At 47.0% G+C, this 27,548-nt stretch overlaps 1 protein-coding gene across 1 annotated transcript; it reads left to right on the top strand.

Annotated features, from left to right (window-relative positions):
- Positions 1-1,005: 1,005 nt before the first annotated feature.
- Hdac1 (histone deacetylase 1) lies at positions 1,006-27,548 on the top strand. Its single transcript, NM_008228.2, has 14 exons — positions 1,006-1,071; positions 8,926-9,038; positions 14,608-14,725; positions 19,332-19,406; positions 20,551-20,689; positions 21,148-21,289; positions 22,142-22,234; positions 24,492-24,600; positions 24,681-24,821; positions 25,531-25,639; positions 25,729-25,859; positions 26,144-26,296; positions 26,704-26,752; positions 27,016-27,548. The coding sequence occupies exons 1-14, from the start codon at positions 1,023-1,025 to the stop codon at positions 27,041-27,043; spliced, it is 1,449 nt and encodes a 482-aa protein (NP_032254.1). The 5' UTR covers positions 1,006-1,022; the 3' UTR covers positions 27,044-27,548.

The raw sequence follows: 27,548 nt of genomic DNA, 5'->3' as shown, positions 1-27,548 counted from the left end.
CCCCACGTCCCCCCCAAACAACAACTTAGGCTTTCAGTTTAGAAAAATTAAGTTCTGGGTAGGTGAGATGGTTGCTGCCACCATGCCTGACCCAAATTTTCTGGATGGATCGCCCCGCCCCCACCCAGAGCCATTACATAGGAACACTCCCTCCAACACTCCCTCCAGTAAATTAAAAACTAAACACCAAGTTCTGTTACTTTGTCACAGTGCTCGGGCATATTGGATTTTGTCTTTTTTTAAAAAAAATATGTACAATTGGAGACGGAATTTAATTTGTAACACTGAATAAGCTCTTCAGCTTTACCTGTAAAATTGTTTTGTTATTTTTTGAGACATGCTTTCACTACGGAGAGCAAGTTGGCCTCAGATTACAGAGATCTTCCTGACTCTGCCTCCTGAGTGCTGGGATCAAAGACATAGCAACCACGCCCAACTGAAAACGAGCTTTGACATTAAAAAAGAAAAGTCCGTCAGAACTTATGAGCACATAAAGGTCTTGCCCCACTACAGTAGGCCTCTGGATATTTTCTTTCTGTTCCTTGCCATTCATTTCTCTCTCCAGTTCTAATCCAGACCAAACCTAGTCTTTTAGCTGCGTGACCTTGCGCAAGCATCTTTCCCCGGGAAGCCTCGGCGTATTCTCGGTAAAACGAGAAAGTTGGCCTCTGATCTTTGCACACGCTCCCAACTGTGAAGCGGGCTGCAGAGTTTACGGAGCCGACTCCCTCTCCCGGGACTCGATGGTACGGCCCCCGGTCTCCCCCACCCCTCCGCGCCGGACTTTGGTACAGGCCCAGGGGGCCCGCGGTGGCTTCTCTAAGCTGCCCTTGCCCCCCGCCGAGTTCCGGGCCCGACCCCGCGCATGCCGATTGGTTAGAGTGAGGCCCGGGCTGTGCGGCTATAGGTGATCCCGGGGGTGGGCGGGGCTTCGAGGCCGGCCCCTCCCCCTGGTCGGACGCCGTAAGGAGCCGCGGGCGGGCGGGCGGACAGACTGACGGGAGGGCCGGGCGGCGAGCAAGATGGCGCAGACTCAGGGCACCAAGAGGAAAGTCTGTTACTACTACGACGGTGAGCTGCGGGTGGGCGGCGCGGGCCGGGCGTTGGGGAAAGGCTGGGGGAGGAGGCTGGGAGGAGGCTGAAGCCCCGGGGAGGCTGAGGGAAAGTCGAGGCTGAAGGAGGAGGTTGGAGAGAGGAAGTCGAGGCTGAGGCCGGAGATGAGGTGGGGGTCGTGGAAGGGGTAGTCTGCGGTAATCCCGGTGGCGGAGATTCTCGGGGAATCCGACCTGAAGTTGGAGTGGGATTCCTGGAGGGAAGCCTAAGTGGCGGCGGGGATCGGAATATGATGGAGACGGTTTGCCTGGATATCTTCCCCTGCTGAGAATACAAAGGTTTTTCACTGTCCCCATTCACTCTCTCTCTTTTTCTTTCTTTCTTTTGGTGAGTTCTGCAGGACTGGCCACTCATCCCCTCCCCCACTCCATCCCCCAAGTCTATGAGTAGGGCCTGCAGTTGCTAGTTGGGAAATGGGGCTCCCCGGGGATGCAAGAAGAGAGGTGCATGAAACTTGTTAAAACGACTTTTCATTGAGCCAGCGCGAGCATCTTACTCTGTCCTGGGTTGTGTTTCTGTTGGGGCTGGAGGGCTCATCGAGGCACATTTCCTGTGTTGAGTTCCCGTCTGAAGGGGGAGCTAGACAATGTCACAGGTATCTTTCGGTGTTAGCGCTGGGACAAGGGAATGTGGGGTGGAGGAGAACACAGCAGGAGCCTCAGCCCAACCTGAGAGGAGCAGGTTGTGTGTCAGTGCTTAGGACCCAAGAACTGGAGTTACAAGCCAGGCCCTGGCAAGTGGAGCCAACAGCAGGGGGAGGGGACAGCACCTTTATCTGAGAAAGGGTCTCACAGTGTAACTCAGCTGGTCTTGGATTAAGCCCCTTCTTCTTACTCTTGACTCCAGGCTTACACCACTTGGTCCAGCATTTGTGTTTTGGGAATAGCAGTTGAGTTGTTCAGGGGACATCTAGCCAGCCAGCCAGTAGGCGGTTGGCTGTTTAGATCTGAAATTTAGAAGACAGATATTTTTTGGTAATTGTCGGTATAAAATAATTCAGATAGTAATTTTAGCTGGATTAGAAAAGGGTGTTATAACTCCAGTTGTAGAGGGTGAAGAGCTATGTTGATACTTTTTTTTTTTTTTTGGAAATGGCCTCTGTGTAACCCTGGCTAGCCTGGAACTCACTTTGTAGACCAGGTTTGCTTCCTACTGGAAGAGATTTATCCTACCCCCCTCCCGAGTGCTAGGATTAAAGGCATGTGCCACAACCCTGGCCTGTTTTAATTCTGAAGAAGTGGACTAAGAAGGTTCAGTGGTCCTGATTGCTCTTTCACTATGCTGTCTTTCAACTGTTAGCCACATTCCTGTTTCAGTCTTTCCCAGTGCTGTGGGGTGACGGAGCCACCAAGCCTGGTGTCTTCTTGTTTCTGTTCTGTTTTGTTTTTAAGGCAGGGTCTGTCTCTAACAGCCCTAGCTGTCCTGGAAGTTGCTTTGTAGACCAACTAGGCTGGCCTCTGAACTCAGAGAGATCCCCCTGCCTCTGCCTCCTGAGTATTAAAGGGGTGCACCACTGTCTAGCAGCCTCATTTTTTGTTTCGGTTCTTTTTGTTTGTTTGGTTTGGTTTGGTTTGGTTTTGGTTTTTTGAGACAGTTTCTCTGCGTAGCCCTGGCTGTCCTGGAACTTACTCTCTAGACCAGGCTGGCCTCAAACTTAGAAATCCGTCTGCCTCTGGCCACCAAGTGCTGGGAATTTTTTTTCTTCTTCTTGTTTTTTGTAGATAATACATTTCTTGGAGAAAAGTCTCCTTATCTCCACTTCCTAAAAGATTGGGTAGTATAATAGGCATAATTTTTTTAAAGAATTATTTATTTTATGTATGTGAGCACACTGTAGATGTCTTTAGACACACCAGATCTCATTACAGATGGTTGTGAGCCACCATGTGGTTGCTGGGAAACGAACCCAGGACCTCTGGAAGATCAGTATGTGCTCCCAACTGGTGAGCCATCTCTCCAGCCCCATAATTTTTTTTGAGATTATAATAGAATTACATAATTTCCCCTCCTTTTCTCTCTTTTTTTCTTCAAGACAGGATTTCTCTGTATAGCCCTGGCTGTCCTGAAACTGGTGCTGTAGACCACTAGATTGTTCTTGGACTCACAGAGATCCTCCTTTCTCTGCCTCTCAGGTGCTGGGATTAAAGGCCAGCCCTAATACTTCCTTGCAGAGGTTTTCCTTGCTTTGTTAACTGGAGAAAGCAGGGCCCTGAGAGATGGCTCAGTAGTTGGTAGTGTGTACAGCCCTTGCAGAGGACAAAGCTCAGTTCCTAGCATCCACCTTGGGAGGCTCACAGATGCCTGTGACTCCAGCTACAGGGACCCAGCGCCCTCTTCTGGCTTCCACACCGCCCTGCACTCACGGGTACATCCATACCACACACACACACCAGTTTAGAGCATTTCCTACTGAGATGCTGCGCTCAATTCCCAGGGCCCCCCACAGCCACTTGTAACTCCAGTTGGAAGGAATCCAGTGACCTCTTCGCGCTTCAAGTGCTAGATGGGAATGTGGTGCTTGGACATACATGCAGGCAAAACTTCACACACACAAAAGACTGTCCTAGAACTGGTCTATTAGACGAGGCAGCTGTGAACTCAAGGAGATCTGCCACCTAGTTTTCCTGCTGGGACTAAAGCCTGCACTAATGGGGAAGTGCTGGGAGGGATTGGGGCGGAAGCTAGATTGGAGAGAAGAGGATACTTTAGCTTGCAATTTTTTGATTGATTGGTTTTTTGAGACAGGGTTTCTCTGTGTAGCCCTGGCTGTCCTGGAACTCACTCTGTAGACCAGGCTGGCCTCCAGCTCAGAAATTCACCTGCTTCTGCCTCCCAAGTGCTGGGGCTAAAGGTGTGGGCCACCACTGCCCAGCTAGTTTGCAATTTTATTTTTGAGACAGGGTCTCTCTCTGTGTATTCTGCTTGGCCTGGAACTAACTGAGACCCATCCGCCTCTGCCTCCAGAGCGCTTACACTAAAGGTGTGTACCACTACACCCTTCTAAGAGAGGAAGTATTGTTTTTTTTTTGTTTTTTTTTTTTGTTTTTTCGAGACAGGGTTTCTCTGTGTAGCCCTGACTGTCCTGGAACTCACTTTGTAGACCAGGCTGGCCTCCAGCTCAGAAATCCGCCTGCCTCTGCCTCCCGAGAGCTGGGATTAAAGTCGTGCACCACCATGCCCGGCTAGAGAGGAAGTCTTGTTTTGTGGCCTTGAAAGAGTCTTTACAAAACAGGTGTAGGTGGTGGCGCACCTTAATCCCTTCTCTGTGTAGGATGGGTTGGGTATCTGAATCTGAAGCAAGTTTGGTTTTGGTTTATAGATTTGAGTTCCAGGACCGCCAGGACTACACAGAGAAACCCTGTCTTGAACTACCAAAAAAAAAAAAAGGCTTAACATAACAAAATAAGAGGTTGTAGTGATGGTGATTATGGAGGGCACAGGTTGAGAGAGTAGCCAGCATCCGTACAGGTCTACAGGTCTGCAGATCTGCTAGCTGTCAGTTGGGTTTGTGACAAAGTGTAGGCAAGTTTGAAGGCAGAAGTAGGGGGAAAGTGCTGGAAAGCCTCAAGCGTGTTCTTGAGCTGTCAGGGAAGCACTTTCCAGTCATCTTGAGAGGCAGAGGCAGGAAGATCTTGGAGTTTCTAGCTAGCCTACGTAGTACAGTGAATACAAGAATATTCCTATCATGGAGTGTGATGTAGGACTTTAGAGAGTAGGAACTTTAGCAGTTGTGAGGGAGAGAGCCAGGGGAGAGTAAAAAGACTTCAGTCTCTTTCCCGGTTGGGACTCACTTCACTCTTACTGTCAGGTTTGCTGTAGTAGGCAAGCCACTTTACCTTTTGTAAGTCACTTTTCCCTCCCCTCGCCTCCCTTCCTCTCTCTCTTTCTCGCTCTCTCGCTTCTTCTCTCCCTCCCCCCCTCCTTTCCTTCCTTTTCTTTCTTTCCTCTGTGACAGGGTTTCTCTGTGTAGTCCTGGAATTTGTCCTGTAGACCAGGCTGGTCTCTAACCCACAGAGGTCCTCCTATCTTTGCGTCACAAGCACTGGCATCAAGAGTTGTGTGCCACCATTGCCTGGCTTTCCAGAAAACAGAGAGCAGTTTCTACTGAGAGCAGCAGTGAGAAAGAACATTTAGAGTGCACGGTTCTCTTATTTGGTCCCCAGTATTAAAAAAAAAAAACGTTAAATTGTCTAAATGGAAGGGATTTTGTGTGTAGTTCTGGCTGTGGCCTGGATTCATGAAGCTGGCCTCCAAGTTACAAGACCTGCCCGACTCTGCTTCCCAAGTGTTTGCTGCCGCTGTGCCCAGCAAAAAGAGTGAATTTTTGGGGTGGGGAGGGGGTACAGTAGCCCAATTAGAATCCATTAAGCTGTGAGTGGTGACTGGAGCCAGTAGTTCCATACTTGGGAGACTGAGTCAGAAAGATGGCCCAGCCTGATCCACAGTGACACACTCTCTCTCTTCAAGTCATCTGTATGGAGAGACAGTCTCTCTAGATTTCAGACTGGCCTTGAACTCCCCTCCCCTCTTTGCCTGTGTGCTGTGATTATTTGCAAGCCACCATTCACAGAGCTCTCTAGATTAAATGCAGACTTGACGTCTGCCTGGGAACCTCAGGTGCCTTTCTCTGTCCTAGGTTTGGAGTCTTTGTGACAGTTTATAGCTGTGACCTTACACAGGGCACTTAATTTCCCTGAGTTAAATATAATCCACTGGATGCTTATTGAGCTCATGATGTAAAAAGTATATAGTCTTTGCCTTCAAGTCCTTTTTTCGAGACAGGGTTTCTCTGTATAACCCTGGCTGTCCTGGAACTCACTTTGTAGACCAGGCTGGCCTCGAACTCAGAGATCCGCCTGCCTCGGCCTCCCTAGTGCTGGGATTAAAGGCGTGCGCCACCACGCCCACTGCCTTCAAGTCTTAAGAGTGTAAGTAAGTGTGTAAATACAGGATGAGCGAGGTGCTGCATGTTGAGAGTTCTTTTAGTTCAATCACTTGGATCTATAAAGTATTTGGAGCCTGAACTGGCCCTGGTAGCATGAGCCCATAATCCCAGCAGCCAGGGAGCCGAGACAGGAGAATGAGGTTTTTTGTTTTTAAAAAAGATTTATTTATGCCGGGTGTGGTGGTCTCCCCAGAAGAGAGCATCAGATCTAATCATGGATGGTTGTGAGCCACCATGTGTTTGCTGGGATTTGAACTCAGGACCTTTGGAAGAGTAGCCAGTGCTCTTAACAGCTGAGCCATCTCTCCAGCCCAGAGAATGAGTTTTAACTAGCCTGGACTGCATGGTGAGGCCCTGTCTGAAAGAATCTTTTAAAGAGCAGGTAAAAGGGCTTGCCATAACCTGTGAGAGTTAAAAGGACGGACTCCTGAGGACTGTCCCTGACCTCACATGTGCTCTACAGCACTGCCTAGCTCAGTCACACACGAGCATGATAGTGTATTTAGCCCGGGTTTGAGGAACTGTTCAAACTGAGTATATTTTGGACCAAGGTGAATACCATGTGTGTGATGCTGGTAATCTGGTTTGTCTGTATTGCAGACTGGCAGACATTTTCTGTGAAGCGAAGGGAAGGACCAGGCAGTAATATTTTGTTTAGGGCATGGTTTTTGTTGGTTTAGGTTTTTTTTTTGTTGTTGTTTTTTTTTTTTTTTTTTTTGGTGGTGGTGAAGCTGTTTGAGACAGGGTTTCTCTGTGTAGCCTTGGCTGTCCTGGAACTCACTTTGTAGACCAGGCTGGCCTTGAAATCTGCCTGCCTCTGCCTCCCAAGTGCTGGGATTAAAGACGTGTGCCACCACTGCCTGGCTTGGTTTTTGTTTTTTGATATGGGGTCTCACTCTGTAGCCCTGTGTCACCTGGAACTTTCTATGTAGACAAGGCTGGCCTTGAACTCATGAGACACTCTCACCGTGTGTCCCAGGCTAGCTCTCTAGCCCCCTGCCTCAGCCTCTCAGGTGCAAGGATTACAGATGTAGATTACCATACTTGGTTTATTTTAGGCGTCGTTTTGCCATATAGTAGATTGGTCTCTGCAGCAATTATGTAACTACTCAGGTGCTGTATGAACTAATGGCTAGGCTGTTCCCAGCAGAAGTTTACTTATGAAAATACACAACCAGGGTGGTGGTTGATGGACGGCCACAGAGGAAGCAGGAAAGGCAGTCAGGGTTTCTGTTGCTGCTACAGAACTTCATGACCAGAAAGTAAGTTGGGGAGGAAAGGGTTTATGGGGCTTGTAACTTTCATGTTGCAGTCCATCACTGAAGGACGTCAGAACAAGAACTCAAACAGCAAAAACCTGGAAGCAGGAGCTGATGCAGAGGCCATGGAGGGGTGCTGCTTGCTGGCTTGTTTCTCGTGGTTTGCTCAGTCGGCTTTCTTACAGAACTCAGGGCTGCCACCTCAGGCATGACCCCACCCACAATGGACTGGACCCTCTGTCATTAATTACTAATTAAAATATTCTACAGGCTGGCCCATGGCCATTTTCGAAGTTGAGGTTTCTCCTCTCCAGTGACCATAGTTTGTGTCAAATTGACCTAAATCGAGCCAGCACAAGGTAGATTGAACAAATGTTGACTTCAGCCTATTGAAGTCAGAGCCCGGAGGCAAGAGGAGCCAGTAGGAGATGTTCTGAGCTGCACTTTAGGAGAAATAGCTGGTCATGATGTGGCAGGCAGAGAGCTTGAATCGAAGGCCAGGAACCAGTTAGAAGCAATTTCTGTAGCTGAAACAAGCAACAAGGAAGTTTGGTTTTATCTGTAGGCTGTGGTTATAGTCCCAGGTAGTAGTGAGTGATTTTGTCGTGGAAAAGGAATTCCATAAAGGTGCGGTGAGTTGAGTCACCACACTGCCTATTCATTCCCAGTCAATTTTATCCCATATATAGGTGTTCTAGATTCACCCTTAAACACTGGCTTATGTAGGAACCACGGGCTCTTCCTTTTATTTAAGGTGAGGAATACTCATGGAAACTAGAAATGAGCGTTAGAGTTCTGGGAGTTTGCTGGGTTCTCCCAGGAGAGTGTTTAACTGTGTTAGTAAAGCTGCTTCTCTAAGAGCTGGAGAGGTGGCTCAGTAGTTAAGAGCACTGAGTGTTCTTCAAGAGGACCAGGGTTCAATTCCCAGCATCCACATTAGGCAGCTCCCAGGAGACACCTGCACCAGCATGTACATGTCCACACACATTTATGTGTAATTGAAAAGGAAATCTTTTTTTGTTTAATTAATTAATTAATTTATTTATTTTTTTTTAAATATTTTTTTTAAATATTTATTTATTTATTATATGTAAGTACACTGTAGCTGTCCTCAGACACTCCAGAAGAGGGAGTCAGATCTTGTTATGGATGGTTGTGAGCCACCATGTGGTTGCTGGGATTTGAACTCCTGACCTTCGGAAGAGCAGTCGGGTGCTCTTACCCACTGAGCCATCTCACCAGCCCCAATTTATTTATTTTTATTGTGTGTGCATTGGTGTTTGAGGGGGTCAGACTCCCTGGAACTGGAGCCACCATGTGGGTGCTGGGAATTGAACTTTAGACCTCTGGAAGAGCAGTCAGTGCTCTTACCCACTGAGCCATCTCTTCAGTCCAAAAATAAAATCTTACAAACCGGAGAACCTGGGGGTATCTGTGGTGTCTTTAATCCCAGTACTTGGCAGAGTTAGGTAGATCTCTGAGTTTGAAGACAGTGTGGTCTACAGAGTGAGTTCCAGGACAGCCAGGGGTGCACAGAGAAACCCTGTCTGCACATGGGTGCACAGAAAAACCAAAATAAATAATAAAGCAAACTGTCTTCTCTTTCAGGGGATGTTGGAAACTACTATTATGGACAAGGGCACCCCATGAAGCCTCACCGAATCCGCATGACTCACAATTTGCTGCTCAACTATGGTCTCTACCGAAAAATGGAGATCTACGTGAGTTCCTGAGTGCTGCCCCTGCCTGCCTTGTCAGCTTGGGTTCCCTGCCTGCATTCCTTTTTGGGGGATGGGGGGGAGGGTTTGGTTTTTCGAGACAGGGTTTCTCTGTGTAGCCCTGGCTGTCCTGGAACTCACTTTGTAGACCAGGCTGGCCTCAAACTCAGAAATCCACCTGCCTCTGCCTCTCAAGTGCTGGGATTAAAGGCGTGCGCCACCACACCTGGCTCCCTGCCTGCATTCTTTAGTTTCCTTTCTCAGCTGCTCATTCATTCAGTGGCTATTATTTGGCGAGTAGATGAAGGTTCTATTTTTTTATTTTTAAGCACTTCAGTGTCAGTACGTGTAAGCTAACCAAGTTTACCGTGTCTGTGTAACAATTAAAGAATGCTAATGATAGAGAGGTGAGGAGTGAAGAACGGAGCCGTGGAGTTCCTTCAGACTGACTAGAAAGTCAAGGATGAGGCTGAGGTTCTAGCACTTTGGTGGGAGAGGTAGGATTGGGGTTTCAAGGCCACTCTGGGCAATTCACAGCCAGCCCTGGTATAGGAGACCCTGTCTCCAAAGAATGAAAACGCCTAGAACTTAGTGCAGCATTCACAAAGGGACTGGTATCCAAGTCAAGGGTTGGACAGAGGCACAGACCGAACTGAGGATGACGTGGTGTTTGGAGAAAGCAAAAGTCTTCGGGAAGTGCGCTGTAAGCCAACATGGAAGCCCAGTGTGGGTACTGCGGCGTGGATGGCTGGAGATTCAAGGCTGGCCTGGGCTACAGTCTTAAATGAGTGCGAGCTAATCTTAGCCTAGAATAAAACCCAACAACATGCTGGGTAGTGGTGCTTTGAGTCCCAGCCCTCAGGAGGCAGAGGCAGTCAGATCCCTGAGTTGAGGCCAGCACACAGTACACAGTCAGAGTATGGACTGTCTCTGACTTGGGGGCTCTTGTACCTCATTGTCTTCATCGAAGCCATAGCTGAAGGTGACCTTTGCACTTGTGACCCTCTCGGCTCCCCTCTGAAGAGCTGAGCTCCATGGTTGCCCGCAGGCACACCTTTTTATACAGCGCTGTCGTTGTCTTCCAGTGCTATGCTTCCAGCCTCAGTGTAAGCTCGTGTCTTGTTCCCACATACAGCTCTAACTAATTTTGTCTGAGCTTCCAATTTTAAAAGAAAAACTGGAACTTTGGATTATATAATACCACCTAAGTTTAAAATGTTGGCTCCATGTTTTGTCTTTGTTTTAATTTTTGGCTATAATTCCCAAATCTGTTTTTATTTTTTAGCATATGTGTAAAGAATACCAATATATGTGTAGACTAAATTTGGCTTGATTCTCAGTTTGCCTCTTCTGCAGGCAGTGCGGTACAGATTGAGAGCTTTTTTCCGTTTGGTTTGTTGAGGCAGGGTTTTGTTGAATTTGTAGTCCCAACTGGCCCCAAACGTAGGTAGTCTGGTTGCCCCCAGCCTCCCAAACACATGGTCACAGGTTGGCTTCCAGCTCAGTCTGTGGGGAGTGATGGCCTTGAGTTTCAGACCTCCTGCCTCCTTCCAAGGCCTGGATTACCAAGATTGATTTATTTATTTATTTATTTATTTATTTATTTATTTATTTATTTATTAATTATATGTAGTTACACTGTAGTTGTCTTCAGACACTCCAGAAGAGGGCGTCAGATCTCATTACAGATGCTTGTGAGCCATCATGTGGTTGCTGGGATTTGAACTCAGGAGAGCAGTCAGTGCTCTTAACTGCTGAACCATCTCTCCAGCCCCATGTCTAGTTCTTACAGCACTGGAGATTTGAACCCAGGACTTCATGAACACTAAGTATTCTGGCTGCTCTGCAGTGGCAGATACTTGTTAGCTGGGTGTGGTTGTACATACATGGCTTTGCTCCTAGTACTTGAGAGGCAGAGGTAGAGGAGTCTCTGAATTCAAGGTCAATGTGGTCTACATGTCAAGTCTCAGGCTAGCCAAGACTACATAGAGACACCTTAAAAATGTCTTAAAAAATAAAATACAGGACTGGAGAGACTGCTCAGCTGTTACGAGCACTGACTGTTCTTCTGAAGGTCCTGAGTTCAAATCCCAGCAACCACATGGTGGCTCACAACCATCTGTAATGGGATCCGATGCTCTCTTCTGGTGTGTCTGAAGACAGTAACTGTACTTTACTCATAAATAAAAGAAATATTTAAAAATTAAAAAAATAAAATAAAACAATGTAGCCAGGTGGTGGTGGCGGTGCAAGTCTTTAATCCCAGCACTTGGGAGGCAGAGGCAGGCAGATTTCTGAGTTCCAGGACAGCCAGGGCTACACAGAGAAACCCTGTCTCAAAAAACAAAACAAAACAAAACAAAACAAAACAAAACAAAAACAATGTAAAAATCAGAGGAATAACAGCAATAGGAGGCCAGTTAGCTTTGGGATTATCCCAGCAGAATGAGACAGACATGCTCAGGGCCTCTGGTCACTCTATGGCACGAGTGTTGCTGTTAGTGGCTGTCTTCATAGCTTGAGCAAACTAGCAACAGCAGCATCCTCCTCAGAGAGAGAAAGTGGATGAATCTTCTTTCCCTGATGCCAGCCAGTGGAAATGCCTGAGAAAGCAAGGAGGGAAAACTGACAGACGACGGAGGTGGCTTTGAACTGTTGATTTTTTTCCCCTCTCTCCCTTCCTCCCTCTGTCCAAGTGCTGGGACGATGAGCATGAGCCACTGCACATAGCCCGTGTTGTGCTGGGGCTTTGTGTGAGCTAGGAAAGTGCTAGGCCATCTGAGCTGACTTCCCAGTCCTTTCCTCCTTTATTAGAGGGAAAACCCTTTTTAGAAGGTTCTTAGCAGAATTCCAGCCACCCTCCAGCCTTAATGGATTTCATGATTTGATCCTGTGGGTCGGGTTTATCAATGCTGAAACAAATCAGTATGTTTCCAAGGAGAGTGCCACTATACCTGGCTCTTTATATTGTATTTTATTTGTATGAGTGTTTTTGTTTTGCCTGCATGCAGGTCAAAAAAAGAGGGCATCAGATCTTCTGGGACTGAAGTCACAGCTTTGAGCTGCTGTATAGGTACTGAGAACCACGCTCTTAACTGCTGAGCTGTCTCTCCATTGGCCCTCCTTTCTCCCTCCATTCCCTTCCCTTCCCCTCCCTCTTCCTTCCTTCCTTCCTTCCTTCCTTCCTTCCTTCCTTCCTTCCTTCCTTCCTTCCTTCCTTTCTTTTTTTCTTTCTTTCTTTCTTTCTTTCTTTCTTTCTTTCTTTCTTTCTTTCTTTCTTTCTTTCTTTCTTTCTTTCTTTCTTTCTTTCTTTCTTTCTTTCTTTCTTTTTCTTCTTCCTCTTCTTCTTTCTTTTTTATCTCTTCTTTCTTTGGGTTTTTCCCAGACAGGGTTTCTTTGTGTAGCCCTGGCTGTCCTGGAACTCACTCTGTAGACCAGGCTGGCCTGGAACTCAGAAATCCACCTGCCTCTGCCTTCCAAGTGCTTGGATCAAAGGCGTGCGCCACCACCGCCCGGCTTTCTCTTTCTTTCTTGAAGTTAGGTCCAGGCTACCCTGAATTCACTCTGTAACATAGACTGGCCTTCATCATGATCCCTGGTTAAACCACCACTCCTGGAGGGGAGTATATGTGTATAGGCTTGCATCTAGAGTTTGAATGACACAGGTCATTCTCCCTGACGGGATATTGGTTTCCTTAACAGAAATGGCAGAAGAGAAAATGAGTTCCAGGACAGCTAGAGCTACACATTATGACCCTGTTTTTAAAAGTCTTCAACTCAGAACACAGACTAAAATGGGGTTAGGGTTTATATAGTATCTAGAAGCCAGAGCCACAACATAGCTTTGCTGATAGCCAGGAAGCTGAGGGCTTACTTAGTTTATTACAGTTTATGGCTCTTAGGGTGTAGTAGACACTTGGAGCCCAGGACCTCAGTCCAATACCCAGAGCCACATAGTGGAAGGAGCCAGCCAAGTCCTTCATGTGTTCTCTGACCTGCACTGTGGCATTCATGCACATGTACACACGTGACAAATAAGCTTGAAAATGAAACAGCCAGGGCTATACAGAGAAACCCTGTCTCAAAAAAAAAAAAAAAAAAAAAAAAAACAACAACAGAAAACCAAGCCGGGTGTGATGGCACATGCCTTTAATCCCAGCACTCAGGAGGCAGAGGCAGGCGGATTTCTCAGTTCGAGGCCAGCCTGGTCTACAAAGTGAGTTCCAGGACAGCCAGGGCTATACAGAGAAACACTGTCTTGAAAACAAAAACAAAACCAAAAAAATGTGAAACAACAAAGCCTGTGAGAGTTTTTGTTTTTCTGAGACTGTTTCTCTCTGTGGCCCCCTGGCTGTCCTAGAACTCAGAGATTCTGCATCTGCCTCCCAAGTGCTGGAATTAAAGGCACTTTAATTTTTTTGTTTGTTGGTTTGGTTTTTTTTTTTTTTTATTTTGGTTTTTCGAGACAGGGATGCAATGAGGAACTGTGGGAGAGAGGACAGGGGTGGGACTATGGCTAGAATGGAAAAAAGGTAGTTTTATACTGTAGGCGGGACTTGAACTGTACAGTCCAGGTGTGATCTCTAGTCTCCTCTGCTCCTGAGTGCAGTAGTAGAGAGCAGTGTACATCACCATACTCTGTGGAGAAGAGGGAAGGAGAATCAGCTCAGCGGCCATCAAGCTGAGGTAGCATGGATTCCATAAGGACCCAGCTGGTGAGAGCCCAGAGAGGACCTGTATGTGATTCCCAGCATCCGCATGGCAGATGCTGTCACAGTTGTCTGGGACTCCAGGTCTAGGGAATCCAGTGCCCCTCTGGCTCCATAGGCTCTGTTCGTACATGGTACACATAAGGCTCTTACACGCACAATACAGTAAATAATATTGTGTGGATATGTGTTGGGACCATCAGGACACTTCTAACATGTCAACAAAGTTTTAGTGGGAAGGACTTGATCAGAATTCTTGGTGCAGTGCTTTATAAAAGGTTCCCCAGAGGAGGCATGGCAGCACACACCCTTGATCCCACCACTAAGGGAGATAAAGGAGAACCAGCGGGATCCCTGAATTCAAGGGCAGCCTGGGCTACAGAGCAAGTTTCTGCATAGCCAAGGCTACAGAGAAAGTCTTAAGCCACCACTGCTCTTCTTTTTTTTTTTTAATTAGGTATTTTCCTCGTTTACATTTTTAATGCTATCCCAAAGGTCCCCCATACCCACCCCCCCAACCACTGTTCTTCTTAAAACAACTCCTAGCTTGGTGTTTTGGCTTACATTTTTTTTTTTAAGATTTATTTATTTATTATTATATGTAAGTACACTGTAGCTGTCTTCAGACACACCAGAAGAGGGAGTCAGATCTTGTTACGGATGGTTGTGAGCCACCATGTGGTTGCTGGGATTTGAACTCTGGACCTTCGGAAGAGCAGTCGGGTGCTCTTACCCACTGAGCCATCTCACCAGCCCTGGCTTACATTTTTTATCTCAGCACTCAGGAGCAAAGTCCAAGTGACTCATCTAGAAGAGTGAAGTGACCTTGACCTTGGTCAAGCTAACTTGCTCTTTCTCCCTAGCGTCCTCACAAAGCCAATGCTGAGGAGATGACCAAGTACCACAGTGATGACTACATTAAATTCCTGCGTTCTATTCGCCCAGATAATATGTCTGAATACAGCAAGCAGATGCAGAGATGTAAGTATGTTCCCTTCCCATCCTCCAGAGCTCCCCATTGGGTTTTTTTTTTCATGGGGAGTACCACCCTTTGGTCCCTGTTTAGTTCACACCTGATGTGTCTGGCTTCCCAAAGGCGCCAATGCATTCTCATCTCATCTGGCTTTCTGTGTCCTGATCGTAAATTACAGAGTTAGACTTGTCCAGTTAGGGCTCCTGTGCTGTTCCGGGCATGCTATAACTGTAATGAGCAAGGCCCTGGGCTGCCAAGTAGCCAGGAGACATTGGTCCTGCTCTTAATTGACTGCACAAGATACTTCCCCTAAGATTTTTGTTCTGTAAAATGGGATGAACTGTGTAGTTTCTGATTTCTGTCCAGTTATAATTGCTTGAACTTTGCATTTAGTATTTAGAGGACGCAAAGGACAGACTAGATGATGTAATCTTTGAGATGAGGTGGTCCCACCCCTGCCTGCTGGGCTCTGACACTGCAGGTACATCCCATCTCAGAAGCCATACCTCATTTGTACAACTGTGATTGTTTTAGTTGTGAGAAAGCATTGGTTAGGTCTGGGACTTGATTGTCACACCTGAATTGTTTCTTTTGTGATTTAAGTGTCCACTCTCTGAATCGACAAGATCTTGCTGACTTCATGGAGTTCAGTCATTGGTTTCCTGCAGGTGGTTTTAGGGGTTTCCACAAAACGCTGGCAATGGGGATCTATCTGACTTCTCAACAAAAGAGGCTCTCATTAGAAAGGCAAGCCTGGTGTCTGTCACAGCAAGAAGATGAACTTTCAGGGTTTATTTTAAAGCACTTATTTTTTGATGGTCCTGAGATTTTGTGTCTTGGTTTGAATGCTCAACTGCCTGTTAATCTTCTAAGGTGTGTGTGTGTCTGTGTCTGTGTCTGTGTCTGTCTGTCTGTCTATCTGTCTGTGTGTTGGGGGTATGTATGACAATGGCCTGTGTAGAAAGGTCAGAGGACAACTTTGGGACTAGGTTCTCTCCTATCTTGGATTCCAGGGGTTGAGCTCAAGTCATAGACTTTACTGCAGGTGATTTACCTGCTGAACCATCTTTCCTACTCAGTTATGTGTTGTGACTCAAGTCTTGGAGCTTCTCTCAGGTTCTCTATTAGGAAGACAGCAGTACCTGTCTTATATTTGAGGCTAATGCATTCATAGTACCTACCTTCAAGGAACACTAGCTTTTGATATTATGTGATATATCTGTTATTCACAAATCTGTCAAGACAAAGTAAAAGACCTTCCAGAGGGAGCAGGTTCTTTTCCAGTCAGTATTATAAAGTTGTGTGTTAAAATATTAGATCTGGTGGGGCTGGAGAGATAGCTCAGCTGTTAAGAGCACTGACTGATCTTCCAAAGGTTCTGAGCTCAATTCTCAGCAACCACATGGTGGCTTATAACAATCTGTAATGGGATCCAATGCAACAATGTACTCACATACATAAAATGAGTAAACCTTTTTTTTTTTTTTTTTAAATGTCACAGTGTTTTGGGAATCAAAGTAGCAAAGACTTCAGGTGTCATTTAGTGAAGTGCTTTTTTTTGTTGTTTTGTTTTTGTTTTTGTTTTTCCAGACAGGGTTTCTCTGTTTAGCCCTGGCTGTCCTGGAACTCACTCTGTAGATCAGGCTGGCCTCAAACTCAGAAATCTGCCTGCCTCTGCCTCCCAAGTGCTGGGATTAAAAAGGCGTGCGTCACCACTGCCCAGCAGCTAATATTTTTTAAATCAAAATGGGAAGCTTAAAAAAAATTTAAAAATTGGGAAGCTAAATAAATGTAATTGCTGGACCAGATAATCAAACCTGGCGCTCCTGGTGAGAACATGCCAATGGCGAAGGTGGTGGGGCCGTCAGGGCAAGCTGTCTGGTCTGTAGACTTGACTGGCAGGGTGGAGAACTCCAGACCCCTGGCTGGAGCGCAGTCATCAGTGTCTCTACATTTCAAAGCCTGGCCTCACCCCACCACTTGGGAGGCGGAGGCTGCAAGGTGGTCTTTAAGGCCACCTTGGAATGTAGAGTAAAACCCTGTCTCAAAACAAAGAATGCATTTGTACTGAGCATTAGCAGAATTGTTTCTGTCATCACTAAAGAGTATGCTATGACAGCCTTCACGTAATATGCTCTAGAGATGGCTTCAACCAAACAGGAGTTTCAGGCCATCCGGGGCTACACAGTGAGACCTCATCTCAAAATCCAAACAGAAAGCAGCGAGGTTTTAAGTGTAAAGATAATGGAAGTCCATGTTTCCTCACAGTCCAAGAAGATGTGATTAATACAGTTGAAGACTGGGCACGGATTCTTATTTCTATACTAGGCCGTCTCTTCCCCTCCCCACTCAGTGACTCTATTACAGAGGTGTAACTTGTATCCCAAAGTTAGGGTTTTGGCCTCTACAGGGTTCTAGAGTGCTGTGCTTGTTGTTGCTTGAGACAGGGTCTAACACTATTTAGACCTGCTTGGTACTTAACTCTGTGAGTAGACCACCCTGCTTAGAGACCCTCCTAGGCGATGATATTACAGCCATGCCCTTCACGAGTGCTCTGTCTCCAAAGATGCTGCTTTTTAAAAGAAAGTCTCATGGAGCCAAGGCTGGGCTTGAACTTAATTATATAGTTAAGTTGACATCTTCATTATTCTCCTTCCTCCGTCCAGGATTACAAGTGTGGACTGTATGTTGGGTTGGGTCCTGAAGGTTAATCCTCTTCTCATCCCCACAAGGGAGTATAAACCAGCCTTTGGGAACTCAAGTACCAGGACCAGAAGGAAACAGTCAGAGGGGGAGTTACTTGCTCCTGAATATATAGCCTGACCCCAGGGACCAAAGTTCTTATTGGCATAGCCTCTTGCAGTGTTTACCTAGAAAATGAGGAAAGCCGCCCACTGCCTGCTTCCTTAGTAAGCAGCAGGCTCGGGGAAATCCAAATTATAGTAGCACTAGATTAGTGGCTTTTAAAAAATTAATTTTCATGTGTGTATGCAGTGTGTGTGGGGTGTTACAGTGTATGGGTGGGGTCAGAGGGGTTGACTCCTTCCACCTTTCTGAGAGCTACAGAGATTGAACTCTGGTCAACAGGCTTACAGAGCCAGCACTTTTGCCTGTTAACTCAGAGTTGAGAATGGTGAAGGTTATTGCAAATACAGCTGCGTCCTAATATGTTGCCAGAATCCAGAATGGCCCCTTGCTAGCCTCCTCTTCCCAGGGCTCTTCCTCCTTGCTCTACTTTGGGAGCCCTTATTGATAAAAGACCAGGGCAGGAGTAAGGATAGCCCCACTCTCGCCCCTGGCCTCAGCAGCCACTTTCCTTAGGTTTTTGTGAGAGCCTGGGGCTGCTTCCTGTCTGTGTGGTTTCATTTGCATTAGTGTTTGTATGTGTTTCCACCTCATGCCCTGCTTGGTACTTTTACCTCATGGGCCTAAAATAACTCGAGTTATCACTTGGGTGTAGTCAAAGCACTGGCCTGTAGTAGTCAGGATACCTAGGTCCTATTCTGATTCTGATACTTATGGTCATACAGCCTTCGGCAAGTCACTTACTTCTTTGCATGTCCTCGTTCCAGTGCACGCTGGTCCTGTCTTGTCCAGGTCTTGGAGCTGTGAGTACTAAATGAGAGTCTATGTGCATAAAGCACTGTGGAAGGAGCAGGATACATTGTCTCAGGACAGGCAGCAGCAAATCAGGAGGCTTGAATTGTGCCTCTGTGTTAGCAGTTCGTTCACTTCTCTGAGCTCATTTCCCCATTTATAGGACTGGGCCAAATTCTACCTCAGAAGATTATGTGGGGATAAATGGATCAGGTGTTTAAAGCACTCAGCAGCATATGAACTCTTCCAGTACTCAGCAAGTAATTCTATAGGTCTCTGCTCACTTGGCCTTTCTGAGTCAGTTTCTTCATTTCTAAGTTCGGAAGGCAGTCCACCTCAGAAGACTGTGCGAGGATACGTGTATCAGGTATTTCAAGTGGTTAGAAGTGACAGCCTGCTGTAACACTCACCACGTGAGGAGCATACAGGTTTCCTTCGCCAGCATTTGCCAAATTGCTAAACACTTTCCTGTAAGATTTTTAATGTTGTATGCATAGTCCTAGCTACTCAGAAGGCCAAGGCTTAAGGAAAGGTTAAGCCAGGAGTTCAAGACCAGCTTGAGGAGCACGGTGAGGCCATGTCTTCAAAATTCCGGGGGAGGGTCTGTTAATTTTTTCACTGGCTGGTTGAAATGAATTTCACTGTTGCTTATTATCATTAATAGCATAAATCTCCAGGAAGTTAGCCTGGGCTAGAACCCAAGCTTTCTGAATCTAAACTGTTGTTTTCCTTCTCACTGTTGTAAAAATCTAAATAGAAAACTGAAGGAAGGGCTGGTGAGATGGCTCAGTGGGTAAGAGCACCCGACTGCTCTTCCGAAGGTCCAGAGTTCAAATCCCAGCAACCACATGGTGTCTCACAACCATCCGTAACAAGATCTGACTCCCTCTTCTGGAGTGTCTGAAGACAGCTACAATGTACTTACATATAATAAATAAATAAATCTTTAAAAAAAAGAAAAAGAAAAGAAAACTGAAGGAAACTGTGGAAGCTAACCTTTGCCTTATTTCTTTCAAGTCAATGTTGGTGAGGACTGTCCGGTGTTTGATGGCTTGTTTGAGTTCTGTCAGTTGTCCACGGGAGGCTCTGTCGGTAAGGAGACTAAATCTGCTTCTTGGGCTGTGCTGGACAGTTGCTGGGAGATCTGTCTGCCTTCATTACGAGTGATTCTGTGGGGTTTGACTTTCAACCTTAAACACAGTACTGACAGCTGTTTTTAATTCTCCTCTCCTGCCCCAAGAGCTTAGATGTGGAAATATCCTGTAGGCTTTAAGGGGCAGTTTGTGAACGGCAAAGACCTTTAAAAATGGAAGATCAACGTCTGTGTCTTATGAAAGAGTCAGGTCATTAACTTCTGAAGTCATAAATATTCCTCCCAGGTCATTTGACTGTAACTCTGAGATACCTTAGAACGGCCCCAAATCCTACCAAATGCAGCCACTCATGGGTTAAGGCTGGAGACACATTCTGAGAAATGTGTTCGTATACAGTTTGGACAAAGGTAGATGGTATAGCCTCCTGCACATCTGTACATGTGGTGTACATGTAGTACATGGTATAGCCTCCTGCACATCTGTACATGTGGTGTGCATGTAGTACATGGTATAGCCTCCTGCACATCTGTACTTGACATGTAGTATAGCCTGTTGTTTCTCAGCACCTGGATGAATAGAATGTGAGATTAAATCAAACGCCAGAAAAAATGCAGGGGCAGAGGCACTTACTGCTTATTATGAATAATTACTGCCCTTGCTCAAGGGTTTGGTTTCCAGCCCCCATATGGCAGCTAACAACTTAGAGTTAACTCTAGTTCTAAGGGCTCCAGTGCCCTCTGGGCACTAGGTACTTATGGTGCACATGCAGACGTGCATATATATCTGTGCAGACAGAATAGTCAGACAACTGTAGACACAGTATACAGGGGTGCAGCAACATTTCTGTTTTAGTTGGGGGTTTTGTTTCGTTTTACAATGAGGTCACTCTGTAGCCCTGATTTACCTGGAACTAACTTAGTAAACCAGGCTAGCTACAAGCTCAAGACGTCTGCCTGCCTCTGCTTCCTTAGTGTTGGGATTAAGGGTGTGTGCCACCACCAATAGCATACACAACAAACCCTGCCTCAACAATACCAAAAACACCCCCTTAAAACACTGTAAAATGAATAAAGTACCTCCCATTGAGTTGGCAGGGCAAGGGGAACGGCTTAGTAACAGGCTTGTGCTCTTTCCTTGCTCAGCAAGTGCTGTGAAGCTTAATAAGCAGCAGACGGACATCGCTGTGAACTGGGCCGGGGGCCTGCACCATGCAAAGAAGTCTGAAGCTTCTGGCTTCTGTTACGTCAATGACATCGTCCTGGCCATCCTGGAACTGCTAAAGTATGCCTGCCTGGCCTTGTGTCTTGGAAGAGCACCTTAGGCCAGGTCCCACTTCCCTCTACCCCTGGGCTTGCTTCCCTAGTTTGCTTTTCTTGTGGCCTGCTGGCTAGGATGTGTTCCATGAGTGTCTCTGGCCATCCTCTCCTTTTCGGGGTCTTGGTTTGATCTGAGCCCACGGCAAGATCTGGGGCAGGCGCTGCTAAGATCCTGCCTCCAGAGTGTCCTTGTGTGACTGGAGTTGACCCTGGCTGTAGAGTAGGAAGATCGGACATGGTCGGCTTGGTCAGGCCTCTGGAGACACCCCGGCCACTCTTCCACCTTCCTTCAGCCAGTTTCTACGTCTCTGGTGCTTAGAGATACCTGAGGGAGGCAGCTAGCCCGGTAAGCTGGGACCTGGCGCCCTTGGCGCGTCCCATCCCCAAAGAGCCCCCAGGGCCCTTATCACCTTCTGATCCTAGGTACCACCAGAGGGTGCTCTATATTGACATTGATATTCACCATGGCGATGGCGTGGAAGAGGCCTTCTATACTACAGACCGGGTCATGACTGTGTCCTTTCATAAATACGGAGAGTACTTCCCAGGAACTGGGGACCTACGGGTGAGAACTCCCTTTAGGGACCAACCAACTCACCTTCAGCTCTAACTCTCCTATCCTGTGTCATTAGAATCTACTTCTTGCCTCTCTGCCATTGAGAGTACCACATTATTGTTTGGGCACCTACACGACCTCATTCTTTATTCTGGAAGAGGACTGTTAGGATGTAAGGGGTCAAGAGAATTGAGGGTTTTCTGGCTCATTGTCACGGCCTCCTGATCACAGCTGGGATGCATCACACTTTTATGTGACTTGCGTTTGGAGTGAGGGATTGCGGCTCCGAGGAGTCATCTTCCCCCTTAGCACTGTGACTGAAGGCAGTGGACTCGCCCCAAAACACTCCATGAAAGCCTGAATTTTACGTGGAACAGTTAATGGACTTGGGCCCCTCCTAGGGCTGCCCCATCTGTCAGCATGAATACAGTGAGATCGGTTTGCCCTGCCAGTCGCCCTTAGGTGGGAAATGCTACTAATTAAGTTGTTTGATACCACAAACATTCGTGTAAGTCACGTTTGCTGTTAGAAGTTAACTGGAAGAAGCTCTCTTCTGTGACTTGCCCTCCACGCTTTCTAGAGAGGACAGAATAAAGGTAGAGGAGTATATAGTAAAACTCTGGGCAGAGTTGAGCGAGGTGGGTTTTACTTCTGTGACCCACCTCCCGGCGTGCTCTTAACTAGGTGATAGCAGTTTTCTCTCGGGAAAATTGAGAGACTGGGAGTCGGGCTTCCTCTGGCCTTGCAGATCTCATGGGCTCAGCTTGTCTCACAGCACCGCTGTCTTTCTCCTTAGCCTTCCAGCCCCATCTTTGAATCTCCTTCTTTTTGTCTTTCAACTTGAATGTCCCCTTTGATTAGGACATTGGGGCTGGCAAAGGCAAGTACTATGCTGTGAACTACCCACTGCGAGACGGCATTGACGACGAATCCTATGAAGCCATCTTTAAGCCAGTAAGTGCCTTGGCTCACCCCTTGGGCTGTGTTGGGATTGATGAAGGGGACGATAGCAAAGCATCTGTTATGGCCGAGAGAGAGGTGGTTCCTCCAAGTGGCTACCTGGAAAGGAAGTGTTTACAACTTTGGCTGCTGTGTGGTATCAGGAAACAACCACATAATTTGTTGCTGCCGTCTGTCTGTGAGTCTGGCCTTTTGCTCACAGTACAGTAACTTGTAAGGTCTTTGTGGGAGGTAAATTTTATGAACCCAACAGTCTGTAGTCAGTTGTGTGACAAAACTTTTTCCAAGAGTGATGTAACACACATGTCTATTCACCACACATAGGGAACACACAACTGACCAAAATACAGATCCCACCAAAACCCAGCTTAGTGAGCCACTGAGGATCAAAAACTGGGGTTACGTACAGGAGTGGTGGTATATAGGAATAGAAATAGGTATATAGGTGGTACCTATAGGAATAGAAATGTCTTAAAGATAGCTGCATCACCAAAGCCCTCCCCACAAAAGCTCACTACCCAGCCTTCAGGCAGCTCAACAGGCTACAGAGGCATTTCCGGGAGCCTGAGTTGATCTGAGCCTTTTCCAGGCAGCTCAGCATTTTCTGTTTCTTCCAGGCAGCCTGTCTAGTCTGAAACTCTTTTTTCTTTTCTTTTCTTTTCTTTTCTTTTCTTTTCTTTTCTTTTCTTTTCTTTTCTTTTCTTTTCTTTCCTTTCCTTTCCTTTCCTTTTCTTTTCTTTTACAGCTTTTACTGCTTTGTCAGGGGAAGTCCTAGTGAATCTGTTCAGTTTCAGGGATTTCCTGAAGCTATGTTGAGTTGTGTACCTTCCTGCTAAGGAGCTTCCCTGCAGGATGGAATCAGAAACACAGCACTGATGTGTTTTTTCTTTTGTTGTTGTTCGTGACCATTTAATTTAAGCAGAATATTTGGCAAAGCAGAGATTACATGAGAGAAAGATGGGAGCAGGCAGGTCTGACAGTGATGGCAGCCCTCAGTGTTCTGTGTCCCACATCGCTGGAGTTGGCCACTCAGAGATGATTTGTTCTTTTCATTATGGTCTATTTTCTGAGCTTTTCATGGTGTTTTGGTTTGGTTTTTGGTTTTTCGAGACAGGGTCTCTCTGTTTAGCCCTGGCTGTCCTGGAACTCACTCTGTAGACCAGGCTGGCCTCGAACTCAGAAATCCGCCTGCCTCTGCCTCCCGAGTGGTGGGATTAAAGGTGTGCGCCACCACGCCCGGCTCGTTTTTCATGTTTCTTAAGCCTTTTACTACTCTCCACATTTTAAGAAATTGGGGTCTATTCTAGTCTTTATAGACTAGCTTGCCTGGAAAAGCCCCCAGCTGTTTATCCTGTCCAGAGACTGGAAAGGCAGTGTGGCATGTTGTACAGCACCTGCGGTTAGAGTCCTCAGCATCCTGACCAGAGCTTGCGTTTTTACAGGGGTGCCTGGGTCCGGGAGAAGGTAGGCTGAAGTGCAGGGGCTCTCACCACTGCAGTCCTGGCCTGGGACTCATTATAGACCAGACTGGCTTCTGACACACAGAGCGTCCTGTCTCTGCCTCCTGAATGCTGTGACTAAATTGTGCCACCATGCCCGGCCTTGAGCTGGATTGGTTAATAAGTTTTGTGGTCACACAAATGCCTGCATGCGCTTAGTAGTAAAGATGACAGAAGCTCCACGTACAGCCTCCTGAGGAACAGTGTGTGCTTAGGTTTGAGAATAAAATGTACAGAACTGGGCTGGTGAGATGGCTCAGTGGGTAAGAGCACCCGACTGCTCTTTCGAAGGTCCAGAGTTCAAATCCCAGCAACCACATGGTGGCTCACAACCATCCCTAACGAGATCTGACTCCCTCTTCTGGAGTGTCTGAAGACAGCTACAGTGTACTTACATATAATAAATAAATAAAATAAAAAAGTAAAAAAAAAAAAAAAATGTACAGAACTAGATGACCTATAGGGACAGAGGAGTGGAGCAGATGCAGCGAGAGGTTGGGAGGTCTCTGAAAGGAAGCAACTTGGGAGGTCGGCAGTTATAAAAAGGGAAAGAGGAGGGAGTTGACAGACCAATCAAAGCTCAGTTGTGCGAGTTGTGATAATCTTTACTTTAAAGTCAGAAACCTCTTGTCTACCACACAGTATCGGGGAAATAAAAGGAAAAAAAAAAAGCTGGACCTCTTTCTACCTCTGGACCTCACATGCTTTTTTTGAGATTGGTCATAACCAAGGTGTATCTTTTTATTTTTTAGGTCATGTCCAAAGTAATGGAGATGTTCCAGCCTAGTGCAGTGGTCTTACAGTGTGGCTCAGATTCCCTGTCTGGGGACCGGTTAGGTTGCTTCAATCTGACCATCAAAGGTGAGTCCAGGTAGCATGCACATAGGTGGACAGGGTCTGCCAGGTTCCCCTGTAAACCAACATCCCTTTTCCTTCCAAAGGACACGCCAAGTGTGTGGAGTTCGTGAAGAGTTTCAACTTGCCCATGCTGATGCTGGGAGGAGGTGGCTACACCATCCGGAATGTTGCTCGCTGCTGGACTTACGAAACAGCGGTGGCCCTGGACACAGAGATCCCTAATGGTATTAGCTCCAGGGCCAGGTTAGGCTGGGTGGGGGCTGGATGTCACCTGCCTTCATTTACAACTTTTCCATTTGCCCCTAGCCTTTCATACTTTCCACCGAGGTTCCTGCCTGTTATCTTGTGGCAGGCAAATCGTAGCCTCAGTTTTTCCGTAGTCTTGTGTTCTCCCCATGGTGTTGGTCAGGACATTGTCAGTCATTCAGATGTTTGATTTACAGTGAATGCAGAGTGCTTAGTGTTCTGCACTGCGGGCTTGGGTCCTTCTCCCCCTAGTGACACATACCCCACTGGTGTGGACACTGGAGAATGGTGTTATAGACATCAGTAGGTCCTAAGTGTAACCCCAGCCTTTAATAAGGAAGCTCGGAGCCGAGCGTGGTGGTGCACACCTTCAATCCCAGCACTTGGGAGGCAGAGGCAGGCGGATTTCTGAGTTCAAAGCCAGCCAGGGCTACACAGAGAAACCCTGTCTTGGAAAACCGGAAAAAAAAAAAAAAAGAAGAAGAAGAAAGCTCTTGGCCGCAGAAAGACTTTATCTCAAAAAGACAAAGCAGAACAGATTAAAACTTTGTATGTGTCCTAGTTTGTTCTGTCTTCTCTTTTTTTAAGTGGGTAAGCAGACCCAGAGAAAGCAAGCTTTCTATGCGTTTCCATGGGCCCGGTGGTGGCCGTGTCTTTATCTTCACTGTTCTCTCCCGTTGCCCGCAGAGCTGCCCTACAACGACTACTTTGAATACTTTGGACCGGATTTCAAGCTTCACATCAGCCCTTCCAACATGACCAACCAGAACACTAACGAGTACCTGGAGAAGATCAAGTGAGTGTGCTGCCAAGTTGTCTCAGTTTAACAGGCCAGTTTCTGACTTGTCTCTGACTACTACAGCCCATCCACCCTCTCTCCTGTAGGCAGCGTCTCTTTGAGAACTTGAGGATGCTGCCCCATGCCCCTGGGGTCCAGATGCAGGCCATCCCTGAGGATGCCATCCCCGAAGAGAGTGGGGATGAAGATGAGGAGGACCCTGACAAACGCATCTCCAGTAAGACTAGCTCCAGGGGCCTGTCCCCTGCTTAGTAGGGAGCTCTGCACTTCCCTTCCTCCTTTTCCCATCTCCAAGCTGCCCAGCTGTGTGCAAACATTTGTTTTGAGACCCCTTGCCTCCACCCGGCTTGGTAGCTTTCCTTGGTGTCTTGATGAGGGGTGCTGGGGATGGAACCCGGGGTCTTCTCATCCAGGCAGGTACTCTGCCACTCAGTATCTGTGGCAGGAAGGCACTGGGCCCCTTGCTCTCATACCAATGTTTCTCTCTCTGCTGCCTCCCAGTCTGCTCCTCTGACAAACGCATTGCCTGTGAGGAAGAGTTCTCGGACTCAGATGAGGAGGGAGAAGGTGGTCGCAAGAACTCTTCTAACTTCAAAAAAGCCAAAAGAGTTAAAACAGAGGATGAGAAAGAGAAAGATCCTGAAGAGAAAAAAGGTGAGTTTGGATTAGATCAGGAAGGAGCTGACCCAGACCCAGCCAGCTCCTTTGGAGCTTAAACTGGAGGTTTGAGTCTTGAGTCTTTCAGTGGCTCCTAGAGGTGGTGAGAACCACAGAACAGTGACAGTGACACTCTTGGTCTCTGCTGGCTGACTGACCCTGGCTCACATACCACCCAAGCCCTTTTCCCAGTTTCCCAGGGGGCTGCCTCTGCCTGTGTTCTTGCTGAAACAGGCTGGGAAACCGGTCTGACCTGTTTTCAGCCAACCTCACCAGAGGACCTGGGATAGGCTTTTCTCATTTTTCTATAACCAGTGAACTGTGGTATTGAAGAAGGGGTTTCAGGATAGAGGAGTCCGACTACCTGAGAAGCCTTCAAGCATACCTGTTCTCTTATTTTCTAGAAGTCACAGAAGAAGAGAAAACCAAGGAGGAGAAGCCAGAAGCCAAAGGGTGAGGAAAGGGGCTGGTGGCTCTCTGTAGCACTAGAGCATCATCACCTTCTGTGTCCTACCTCTGTGAGAGGGAAGGAAGAGCAGGGACAGCTGCTGGTCCAGCCTACAGAGAGAGGCCTCTTTAAGGGTGGAGTCTGTATGTCTCTGCCCAGTTCCCAGCAGTCACCTGGGCAGCCAGGGTCTATGGAAGTCACTATAGCCATGTTTGTGCTTCAGGGCCACTAGCATGAGTTTTCTCATGCCTGTCTGTTCTCTCTGCAGGGTCAAAGAAGAGGTCAAGTTGGCCTGAGCAAGGTCTGCAGCCCCATCTTCTCCCCAAGTTCCTCACTTCTCAGATTTTATATTTTCTATTCCTCTGTGTATTTATATAAAATATATTAACTATAACGTCCCCAGGGACCAGAGCACAGGGCAGTGGTGCTAGGAGGGCTCTTCCCAGAGCGACCTTGTCCATCCTGCCACCCCCCTCCCCCCATTTGCGTGGAAAGAAAACAACCAGAAGAGAAAAATCCTGAACTGCCAAGTGCCTGCTTAGGAGCTCTGCTAAGATGCCCCTGTTAAACTTTTTAGGAGGGGTCTGGGTCTCCTAGGACCCCTTTTCAGGCTTGGGTAATAGCAGCCATTTTTAGATTGGTTCTGTTTATACCTTCCCACCCATCTTGGGCAAACAAAAAAACTTATATTGCCTGTCTTCCCCCAATTCTGTAGGTGGAGGTTGATAGCCTAGCTTCCTTTTTGAGATATTTTCATTTTGTGAAACTCTTTGTAATAAAACAGCTCATTTCTATACCCTC

This window comes from Mus musculus, chromosome 4 (genome assembly GCF_000001635.26).
Source record: "Mus musculus strain C57BL/6J chromosome 4, GRCm38.p6 C57BL/6J".
NCBI classification, from domain to species: domain Eukaryota; kingdom Metazoa; phylum Chordata; class Mammalia; order Rodentia; family Muridae; genus Mus; species Mus musculus.
Note: the sequence above shows the minus strand (reverse complement) of the source record. Positions and strands in the feature narration are given on the sequence as shown.

Bases quoted from the DNA above. Each gene is read 5' to 3' on its own strand.
- Hdac1 (NM_008228.2), top strand. From the start codon at position 1,023: ATGGCGCAGACTCAGGGCACCAAGAGGAAAGTCTGTTACTACTACGAC. The intron at 1,072-8,925 runs GTGAGCTGCGGG...CTTCTCTTTCAG, and splicing joins AGTCTGTTACTACTACGACG to GGGATGTTGGAAACTACTAT. The intron at 19,407-20,550 runs GTAAGGAGACTA...TTCCTTGCTCAG, and splicing joins GTCCACGGGAGGCTCTGTCG to CAAGTGCTGTGAAGCTTAAT.